The following is a 12283-nucleotide window of genomic DNA, read 5'->3' on the forward strand; positions in this document are numbered from 1 at the left end:
GATTCTTTCAGCTTGCTATTGACATTCATTTATAAGTTTCTGTTATTATTCGATTCTAAAATAGGAGACTGACCGAAAATTTGATCAATTAACAAATTGCTGCTACTGTTAGTGCCAAAGTTTACACTATATACTATCTCAAATCCTAGAATACTATAAAAATAAACAGATTTTTACCTACAGAAACAAAGTGACAAAAGTACAGTATGGGCATACAAGTATCGGAAGGAAATATTTGCAAGAAAGGATTAAAAATACTTTCAAAGTTGTCACCACACTGTATTTTTTTTGGCCCACATATAAACTAATCACGTATGTATTAGAAAAAAAACCCTGATCTAACCAGAAATAAATTACTATACCAATGAAAGGAAAGCTAAAATATCTTTTCAGAAAGATAATCTTTATTCACAATAATTACAATGGAAGCACCAAAACAGATACTTAACTAACTGTACCATTACAAAATCACTCCCTTAGAAACAATTTTACTGCTTTTCTTTGACTTACACACTCCTTCCTCTCAGATATGAGAGTTCTGACTCTGCAAAACATTTGGTCCAGATAGTTAAGGTCTACGTTTAGTTTTCACAACCAGAGTTGCTCATAGGTTTTAAATAAGACAGCTTTCTCTGATGTTCTGATTAAATTAAACTCTTAACTTTTTCATCTATTTTATTAAAGTATATAAATTAGAATATATTTAAGTAACCTGTACATTTACTTCTACCTAGCCCCAAGATCTAAGACAAGATCTAAAAAGTATTTTTGTTAATGTTTAGATTATCGTGATTCTCAATATTGCTTGATAAGAAGAGAACAAAGATAATCAGCAAAATCAAAAGTTTATTTTATAAATAAGCCATGCCTGAAACTTAACAGTGAAAAATAAATTGTCACATAAAATTATATTTACTTTTATTTCAAGTGTTTGAAATTTCTATTCACCTCTTTTCTTTTCTTTCTTTCTTTTTTTTTTTTTTTGAGACAGAGTTTCACTCTTTGTTGCCCAGGCTGGAGCGCAGTGGTGCAATCTCAGCTTACTGCAATCTCTGCCTCCAGGGTTCAAGCGATTCTCCTCCCTCAGCCTCCCGAGTAGCTGGGATCACAGGCACCTGCCACCATGCCCAGCTAATTTTTGTATTTTTAGTAGAGATGGGGTTTCACCATGTTGGCCAGGCTGGTCTCGAACTCCTGATCTAAGGTGATCCACCCGCCTCAGCCTCCCAAAGTGCTGGGATTACAGGCATGAGCCACCTCGCTTGGCCTGAAATTTCCATTCATTTCTTTTTAAAAATTAAATTTAATTATCATAGGATACATAATTATATAATGTTACTGACAAATAGGAAAACCACTATTCATCATTAGTTTGTATTTACTAAGTATCACACATGACCTAAGGTAGTATTTGATAACTCCATGGTAATATCTATTTAGTGGGTTATTACTAGCATTAAAAAAAAAAGAAATATGATACAAAATATCACAGTGCAGTAAGAAAAACTTTCTGAAACTTGTTTTAGTGTTTATGTTCATAAACATATGCATGTGTTTATTTAGTCATGCTTTATAAAATATTTTTAATATGAAATACCATGATAAAGTAAATAAATAATATTATTATTGATATACCAATACTGGAAAGGGAAATAATTTACTCTGGGAATTCTAACTATATTAATAATATTTTCTGTATAAGTTTAATGAAGCTATTTTTTAATGTAGCTAGTATTCTTGTCCATTCCCTAACTCCACTTTGTACGTTTATGTTCTAATCATCGTCTCAATTACCAGATTTCAAAGCCAGGTAAGTATAATTTTTGTAAAGAAAACAATGGGATAAGGTTAAAGCCTAGAAATTTCCTATTAATATACCCTTACCTGTTGGTAATCCTTTTCCTCGCAATCGATCTCGAATAGCCTGGCTTCGATCAGGTTTTTGTTCACTGTTACAGGAAAGCTGGTCTGTCTGCACACAGGTAATAACAAATCAAGTTTGACAAAAGGATCTCCCTTTTGTTTTCACAGTAACTGTTTACAGAATGACACTAGTTACACAGTTTTTGGAGGATATAATATTAAATAATGAGACTCTATGTCCTATTGTATTTGTAGGGTAATTTGTATTCTTGGATAAGATTTATGTAGCCCAGTGCTGGCCAATTCATTACAGAAAATTAAAAGGGAAGAAGCAGTGACTGAAGAGTAACCTACTAACTAGAAAATACCATCAGATTAAACTTGTTAAAACGAGTTCTATTTGAAAACAGTAAACTTGAAGTCGTCTTCTTTCCCCAACCAATAACTACTCTTGTTAGATTATAATTTAAAAATCACATTAATTTGGGTATAATAAAGCTTTCTCCTGGTTATAACTATGAATTCAGGAATTTAAATTACTTTCAGAAATAATTTTATAGATCTTGCCCTTCAGAAATTACATTTGAGAAATGCTAAGTCTTTTTTTTGGAGATGGAGTCTCACTCTGTCACCCAGGTTGAAGGACCTCGGTTCACTGCCACCTCTGCCTCCCAGGTTCAGGTGATTCTCATGCCTCAGCCTCCAGAGTAGCTAGGACTACTGGTGCACACCACCATGCCTAGCTAATTTTTGTATTTTTAGTAGAGACAGGGTTTCACCATGTTGGCCAGGCTGGTCTTGAATTCCTGACCTCAAGTGATCTGCCTGCCTTGACCCCCCTAAGTGCTAGGATTACAGGTGTGATCCACTATGCCTGGCCGAGAAATGCTAGGTCTTTATAAATGGACCCTCTGAGGGATAACACATTTAAATCAATGCTCTTTGAAGTTCCCATTAAAACAAAATGTAGTCTTAAAGTTTAATAGCTTTAGCCAAGGGTATTTGCTTGAAATAAAGTATGTCAAATTAGGCCAAACTCCATATTATAAGGGATAAAAAATTGAACAGATCACTGTTTCATTCTGGTGGCCAATTAGAAGAGAAATGTCAATATAAATGGAAGAAGAGAGAATGGTGAAAATAAATTACTTAAATCTAGCACCAAGAGCATGCATACATATTTGTTTACACACACACACTCGCACATACTACAGAAATGTTTTAATATTGCTCCATTAGGGAATCTTGCTGGAGTATGGATTAAAAACCTATTTAAGGTAGTATATTCAAGGCTCAAGCATTATGTTTTCTACCTATAAGAAGACTTGTAAATGGAAGTATTGCTGAAATAATGTTATCATTTAAGTTGCATGAATGATATTAGTCCAGATTATACTGTACTGTCAGTGACTGAAAAGACAGTAAACATCCCACATCTTTGAAAATTCCTGCATTGAAGTTAGTTACTATTAATACTAACTATTATTTATTGAATATATATGCTAGGCACATACTTTGTGCTATCTAATCCTCAAACAACCTCATATGGTAGACAATATTATCCTCATATTACAAATAAAAGGAGAAATAGCGAAGAAACTTCTAAGGACCACAAAGCAGCTCATTAATATGGAAATAATTACTTTTACAACAGTTTGATAATATGGGTGATTGATACATATTATTCCTATTTTGCAGATAAGTAAAACTGTGGCCCAAATATTGTAACATTAAATCAGTGGAAAAACCTAGACAAGTAAGCTGGCTTGCTGACTTTTACCCCATGCTAATTAATTTTAAGTAAGAATGATGCTCACTTACAATGAATTTCATACCAGTGAAAGACTAACTCACTCTATCAGCTACTGGAGACAACAAAAGCTTTAAGGAATACATTGGGGTCAGAAACACCCCAGTTCCAATGATGTCTTCATCATTTACCATATCTGTGGCTATGTGTAAGTTATTTAATCTTTCTCAGCCCTAGTTTTATGCCCTCTAAAATGAGGATAAAAGTATCTCTATTAAATTGAGGTTGTTTTGATGAATAATGTGATAATGCACATAAACCCTTTAGCATAGTGTCTGGTACAAAGTAAACAAACACTTAAAAAACAGTAGCTGTTGGAGTTACTTCTACCCAGTGATGTCTAGGAGATGAGGAAGAGCAACAGAAAGGTAAGGGGAGCATGATTATACTTAGTAAAAATTTGTCTTTGTGAAGAGAGGCTATCTACATGCTGATTCCAACTGATCCTTCTATTTTTCTCTCCCATTAAATAACCCCACGATACACCCCCATGCCATACTGTTCCCCAAACATCCCTGTTTTCCCATTTCACAGCCTTTATCCAGGTTCACTTCCCTCTGCCAAGATTACTCTATCTAGCCTACAGGATATAGTTCGAAGTACTATTTTTAATTTTAATTTTTTTTTTTTGAGGTAGGGCGTTACTCTGTTGCCTAGGTTGGACTGCAGTGGTGCAATCATGGCTCACCATAGCCTTGACCTCCCAGGCTCAAGTGGTCCTCCCACCTCAGCCTCCTGAGTAGCTGGGACTAAAGGCATGCACCATTATGCTCGGCTACAAAGTGCTATTTTTCAGTGCAACCATAATTTGTATCCTTTTCCTTTAAACTCTCATAGCTGTTAAAATTTTTACTATGTATCTTTTTATAGCCTTCTTTCATTTTATAATTAAGCAAATGGTTATGGCATTTTAGATAAGAGCACCTAGATCAAATACTTTATTCCAATTTTTATCTTCTACAATCCTTAGCACAGGTTTCATACATAAATGAGCAACAAAGATCCACTATAATAACGAGAACTAAATGCTAAACCTTAAAGGGATGAAGATTTTATGTGTAATATGGGCAATTATTGATAGGTAATAGAATTTCTATGGAGACAGAAAAAATATTCATTCAAAGACAGAAAAAAACATCTCTCACAATTTTACTATAGGAGTAAAATTAGCAAACAGCACAAGAGTCTTAGAGAAAGTGTGGTATAATAAAAAAGTCCCTGGACTGACTAATAGAGAACTCAAATCCCATAGTTGTTTGGGTATCAGTTTCCTTAACCATAAAGTGAAGTTTTAAAGAATATTAGCCTTATGAGAATGTCTGTGAAAAAAAGACCTCAAAGACCAAGTAAGTTTGGGAAATGCTTCATTTACATGTCTATTCTTCTTGAAGGTTAGTAATATAGTCTAGTACATTAAAGGCTCTAAGAAGTTCTCCAGTGAAAATACATTGAATTTCCTTTAAATAATTTTTTCTCAAGCTTCTTTGGTCATAGAGGAATTTTTAAAACAAAAATATTGAAAACAATGTGAGAAATGTTGGTCTGGACAGAGGGTTTTCAAAGATTTTTTAATAGCTTTACCTTTGTCCAAAAAAATCATATGCAGAAACATAAACAGATCAAATAAAACTGGAGCTGCTCCAGTTAAAGAGGGAAAATGGGCAACCAAGAACTCCATTTATTCAGCCTCTACTTCCTACACTTCCCTTCACTATAGAACCACAAAGGTTTCTTGGGGGAGAGTTTACAAACCATTTGTCTAGAAGATCTCTGGGCCTGTCATCAACTGAAAAATTGTGCAGAATTTGAATATATTCCTGGCAGCCATCTGACATCCTGGTTAAGATGGGAACTAAATCCCTACTGATAAGGAATTCTGAGGAAGCTAACAAGAACACTGTGTGGCAGTGGTCAATTTGTAACCTGTACAAGGAAGAGGGACCAACACTCTGGGACTATAACCCTAAGGATAAGAGCAGATAAAATATAGATCCAGATCAGATAGGGCAAACAAGATAAAATACAGCCTTAGAAATGCAGAACAAAGGTGGGACTTTCAGGTAAGATATGGCATTTGTTATTCTTGGGATTCTTCATATCCAAAACAAGAGAAAAACCAGAAGAGTCCGGGTCTTGGGGAAATCTGGCAGGGATACAAGCATGGATTTCCTGTATACACTAGGTAGCAGTGTTCAGAGAAGAAAGTAGAGAAGGTTTGGGAAATACCTAGAAGATCCAGAAAAACGAGTGGTCATGAAATAGGTATAAAGCAACAGAAAGTACATTTAAATATTTCTAAAACCCATTTTCATGTTAATACATTTTTTCTGGGTGTACACAGTATAACCATTTGCTAAAAGCTCCTTAGGAAAAGATCTAAGAAAGAAAACAAGAGGAGATACTTTCAGCTCAAACATGCTATTATTCTATGATATTTTTGGGAATAACTCTCACAAAATCTAGACTCATTGCAATGAGCTTCTAAATTTTAAGTATTGTTTCAAATAAACAATTTATATTAGAAGAAGAAATTCAATTTTCCATTTCTAGTCTTCATTGAGAAAATGCTACCTACACAGTATCCTTAAAGAAAATTTTGAGATATCTACTCAATTTTTAAAATATGACTATATTTACCATTGTAACTGTAGCTTACCCCAGAAAGATTTCCCAGAACCAGTTTTACCAAGTGTTTCACATAGGAAAATGAGGGTGCACAGTTGCTATTCCTAATGTGGGCACTGCAAGCATCCAGCACAGTCCGAACAGAAACTCGAGCATAAATAACATCCTCACACATTCCAAGCAGTATGCTGTTGAGATGATCTCCAAGCTTGATAGGCTGAATATAAATAAAGGAAAAGCCACATTAATAAATGTGAGTAAATATTCTTTCTAATGAGACAAATCATTCTAGGAATCACAGGAACCACACTAAAACACGCTTCACATACTTGGAGGAAATAAATTCCATAAGCATATGCATCTTACTGTGTTTTACCTTTTTATGGTCTAAAAAATATTAGCAGAAGATAGTTAACTTATACTTCCCTATACAGGAAGTACAGAAAAACTCTGGGCATTTTAAAATACAAAGTAAAGTAGTGAAATTCTTGGCTTATTCAAATGTTTTGATCAACAGTTACTACACGTACACACACACACACACAAACATACACACCATTTGGGGGAATAAACTGTTTTCTAATATTATATAAAATGTAATACAGTCAATGTGTATAAATATAATTTGATAACTTAAAGGAGATTTAAAATATTGCAATGCCTCAAGACCATTTAAATATAAATTATAATTATGTTGGTCAAACAGACAAGCCAGAATGTGAGGTTTTTTTATTCGTTAACGTATTTTGTAGAATATTATATCTGAATGGCCAAAGAGCATATGAAAGGGTGGCCAATATCATTAATAAGAAATGTAAATTAAAACCACTACAAAAAGAAGCTACTACACACCCAATAAAATAGTGAAAAATAAAAATACTAACAATACAAGAATTGGTAAGGAGTGGAGCAATTAAAACTCACATCCAAGCTGATGGGAGTTTAAACTGGTATATCCACCTTGGTCCAAACAAACGCCTTTCTTATGACCCTTCCACTTCTCATCCATTTGGGTATTATTAATATATCATCCTTTAGGGTTAGCTTAGATGCAATGTCCTTTAAGAAATCTGTCCTGATCCTCCAAACCTAACCAGAAGTCCCAACTCTGTTTTCCATAGCGTCCTCCATTTTCTCTAACATAGCATTTATTGCATTATGTTGTAATTGGCCGTTTAGCTGTCTATTCCTTCCAAAAAACTGCGTAGGCATGGGTCACTACAGTCCTAGTGTCTAACAGTCTCTGACACAAGGTAGGTACTTAATAAATACTTTTAAATTAGTATTAAATATTTCTAAAATATTCTGACTTCTGATCCTAAAACACTAGCTTATATTTCCCTTTTAATTTATATTTATTGATATTGACTCTCTATTTATATTTGATACTGACTTTATTTCCAGTTATCGGAAAAGAACATAAAATGTTATAGACTGTGATCACATTTTACAAGTTAGGTTGCATAATACCTGACACCAATATTTCCAGTAATATTTTAACTTTCTCATTTATATTTACAGAATTGAAACTGAAGAGAGAAAGAAAATATACATTATTTTTCATGACATAAAATAAAACCAAATGAAGTAAAGAATATAATTTATCTTTTATGGATCTTAAGATGTTTGTATTTTAGAGTAAAAGGCTAAAATGCTTGTTACTTCTTTTATTTAATAAGAAAAAAACACACCTGGTTATTTTTGGTTTATACTTATAAATGCCTAAAATAAAACCTAATTCTATATGTTATATCTTGCCTTGATGAAATATAGCTATTTTTAAATTTTCAATTACTATTTACTACTATGTTTATATTGGTCTTTAGGAATCAGAATTATTTTAGAAAATAATGATTAGAAGCGGCCCAATGGCAAACATGGCCCAGGACCTCAGCAAGTGTTACTTTAATACCTGTGTCTGCTGCTATAGGGGTGGTGAAGTATGATGTATGATTTGAAGTGCCAAGAGAAAAAGCTACATGACATTCTCTAATACAATACTCAGAGACATAGGGCTACTATTCCTAGAGTTTTTGCATCAAAAAAGCTATCACATTCAGTAGAATGAATCATCAAAGACAAGAGATTTCCAATCTCTCTTAACAGTCACTAAATTAGATAAAATAAAGTCTACTCCCATTTATCTTGCTATAATTTTGAAGAGGCCAGCTCCATCTCACAGATTGAGTTGTTGAAACCTGGGTAGTAATTGCTACAGTTCTAGGAATACCTTAAAAATAGTGTCTTTAGTACTTTATTGTAAGTTCATCCTGAAAGTATGACATTATTAGTATAAACAACCTCCATAGGAATGCTGGTACACCTGACAGCATGCTGTGGAACACATATAAATACGCTGAAGAGCTATGATAAAAGGTATAAAATTGAACACATGTAAAAAGTGTAACAACTGTAAACACTTAACTTACTTGGCTCTGAGGCACTTCATGATCAGCCCCCCAATACAGTGTCATTCCAAGAGAATAAATGTAGATCTAGGAATAGAATTTTTAAGAAATAATTTTATGATAAAATGCAATAGAAAATTTAGCAAGTGCTATAAATACAGATTATTTTGTTCCAAAGAAAATATAATACACAATTTGAGAAAATCATCATTTTATATTTTACATAAAAGTATATGAGAGCTTAAAAGAGATAGTAAGACTGGAAATTATTACAACAGATTTTTTCTAATTCCCCAGCCCATCCTTTATCAATAATCATTTCTGTTAGCTTTTAAAGTTTCCTTATGCAAATTCAAGCAAATATGAATATATATTCTTATTTCCTCCTTTTACAAAAGATCAAAAACCTTAAAAATTACTAGGCACTTTGCTTTTTTTTTTTTTTTTTTTTTTTTTTGAGGCAGAGTCTGGCTCTGTCGCCCAGGTTGGAGTGCAGTGGCACAATCTCGGCTCACTGCAACCTCCATTCCCTGGCGATTCTCCTTCTCAGCCTCCTGAGTAGCTGGGGTTAGAGATGCCCGCCACCATGCCTGACTAATTTTTCTATTTTAAGTAGAGAAGGGGTTTCGCCATGTTGGCCAGGCTGGTCTTGAATTCCTGACCTCAGGTGATCTGTCCACCTCGACCTCCCAAAGTGCTGGGATTACAGGTGTGAGCCACTGCGCCCGGCAGGTACCTTGCATTTTAAACTTATCAATAGATATTTCCATATCAATGCTTAGAGATCTTATTTTTTAAAAATGGTACATAGAATTCCATTAGTGGTTGTATCACTGTTTATATAACCAATCTGTTATTAACAGAGAATTAAAAAATTTTTTTCAAACCTTTGCTACTATAAATGATGTTTCAGCAAATAGCCTTGTATGTATTTCTCTTAAATTGATTCTCTGAGATAATGGCTGAGAAAGTAAATCATCTGTAGTTTTTATACAGATTGTCAGATTCCCTTACATAACAGTTGTACCATTTTGTACTTCTACCAGCAAAATGTAAGAGTTTTTCCACAAGCTTTGTCCATAGAGGTATTACGAAGACTTGGGGTTTTGCCAATCTAAAAATTGACCAATAAATCTCACTGCATCACTGCAGTTTTTGTTTTGTTTTGTTTTTTGACAGGATCTTTCTCTGTTGCCCAGCCTGGAGTGAGGTGGTGCAATCATAGCTCACTGTTGCCTCAAACTCCTGGGCTCAAGTGATCCTCCTGTCTCAGCTTCTCAAGTAGCTGGGACTACAGGCATGTAAAACTATTCCTGGCTAATTTTTAAAATTTTTTGTAGAGATGGGGATCTCTCTATATTGCCAAGGCTGTTCTCAAACTCCTGATGTCAAGGGATCCTCCTGCCTTGGCCTCTCAGTGTGCTGGGATTATAGGCAAGAACCACCTCACTTGGCTGCACTGCAGTTTTTTGGTTTTTGTCTTTCCTCAGTGCAGTTTTGATTAACATTTTCTCACAATGAATGGGTAGCGTAGTACAAGGAGAAGGAAGATGAATCAAAGGAGTTTTCTTTAGGTTGTTTGCTTCTTTTGTTTCTTAAAGATTAAAAAAACAACATATTTTTATGCTGATAGAAATGATTCAACAGGGAAAACTGGAAATGCAGGAGAGAATGGAGATTGCTAGAGGAACACTGTTAAGTAGATAAGGAGATTGATGCTAAAGCACGAATGGAAGAGTTGGCTTTATAGAAGAGCATGGACAGTTCATCTGTAGTAAGATGGCAGAGCATATGGGAATTCACATGGGGAGACTGCTAGAGGAATGCTAGGAAAAGTCTTGATTGCTTCTATTTTTTTCTGTGACACAAGAAGCAAGATCTCAGTAATAATAATCATCTTTCCTATTTCCTTCTGTTAAGAGGTTCAGAGCTAATCTTCTGGGCCACTTCTATCAACACTGAATTCTTGCCATGCGCTTTTGTTGTTGTTTCATTTTGTTTCATTACTACAGCTTCATCTTATTTTCTTGCCTTTATTTACTCGGCTCCTATTTTTTTCACCTTTATTTTTCAATGCTATAAACTGTCTCAAATTCTCTTTAGAAATCAGTCAGATATATGTAATAAAAGTGGGTACCCTTCTTACAATCGCACAACACTTTATCCCTTAAATTGCTTCCTAAGTTATTTCTCAATTACAGATTAGAAAAGTTGTTCCACTTTTCAAATATGTTCATGGCTCTCAATTTTTAAACATTCAAATTTTAAAATAACGACATTCAGGGCTCACTTTGACCTGCCTCTATTTCCATTCTGCAAGCAGGTTTTTAAGTTTTCTTCTGTCATCGTTCCTTCCCTTATCACAACCTAAACACTCAGCACATCTAGATAATTTTCTGTTGGCAAAATACATCCTTTTCTTTCTCAGCTTTTCGTGAGCTTTCTTTCCATCAAGAATATTCTTTCTTTGTCTCTGGCCATTACTGATAGGCCAGAGATGATGTTTCCCCTTATATATGCTGTATAAATACTTCCAAACAAGTTAAAGCATTATCTCATATATGATACAGTTATATTCCTGCATCACACTTCAATAGTATCTCTGATGATGTAGTTAACTAATATTATCTTGTTGTATAGTTAGATGAGTCCTTCTTTGTCTTCCTTGAGGGGAACAGCTTTTTGTTTTAGTGTCCCTCTTAGCAAGTAACACAGAACTTTACATAGTAGATATTCAATACATGTCTGCTGAATTAAATTAAATGTGCAAGAAGTTTAAGACAGGCTAGTGCAGACTATTTTTATTCTATTTCTCTTTAAGTTCCTTTCCAAAGAGTCTTAAATGTAAATACCTTTTCAAAGAGCCTCTTATATGAAAAACATTTTTCATAGCTTTAGCATAAAGGACTAATTGAATGCTCTATTAATTTTGGTTTATGACTCTTTGAGATGTGGCCCATGCTTTAAGATTCTTTATTATATTTACTTCTCAATATGCCAAAGTGAGTTACTATATGTTAATAATTTTTATACATGACTATAATAAAACATTCTTAAAACTAGGTTATAAAATTGTACATTTGCTGATCACCTATGTATATTGTATAATGGTTAGTCGTATGTGTCAACCTGATTGGACCAAAGGATGCCCAGATATTTGGTCAAATCTCATTCTGCGTGTTTCTGTGGAAGTGTTTTTGGGTGAAATTAACATTTACATCAGTAGACTGAGGAAAGCAGACTGCCCTCCCTATCACGGGCGGGCCCTTTCCAGTCAGTTGAAGGCTTGAAAAGAACAGAAAGGTTAACTCTCCTCTGAGTAAGATAATTCTTTCTGCCTAACTGCCCTAGAACCGGGATATCAGCATTTTCCTCCTTTGGACCCAAACCAAAACCCTCTTGGGTCTTGAGCCTGCCAGTCTTTGAACTAGAACTACACCAGCAATTCTACTGTTTCTCTGACCTTCAGACTCAGACTTGAACTACACCATTGGCTCTCCTGAATCTCCAGTTTACAAACTCATCCTGAGGATCTTGGAGCTTGTGAGCCTTCATAATTGCATGAGCCAACCCTTTA

General features: G+C 34.4%; 1 protein-coding gene across 5 annotated transcripts in view; it reads right to left on the reverse strand.

The window, feature by feature from the left end:
* The window catches only part of PTPN13 (protein tyrosine phosphatase, non-receptor type 13), a 223063-nt gene that overhangs the window by 129250 nt on the left and 81530 nt on the right, over positions 1–12283 (reverse strand). For all 5 annotated transcript variants that reach the window (XM_025385716.1, XM_025385719.1, XM_025385718.1 and 2 more), the window contains exons 4-6: positions 8728–8793; positions 6330–6515; positions 1885–1972 (exon numbers count right to left, since the gene is read on the reverse strand). In XM_025385716.1, the coding sequence (XP_025241501.1) occupies positions 1885–1972; positions 6330–6515; positions 8728–8793 (340 nt within the window). The remainder of the gene's footprint in view (positions 1–1884; positions 1973–6329; positions 6516–8727; positions 8794–12283) is intronic.

Source organism: Theropithecus gelada, chromosome 5 (genome assembly GCF_003255815.1).
Source record: "Theropithecus gelada isolate Dixy chromosome 5, Tgel_1.0, whole genome shotgun sequence".
Lineage (NCBI taxonomy): Eukaryota > Metazoa > Chordata > Mammalia > Primates > Cercopithecidae > Theropithecus > Theropithecus gelada.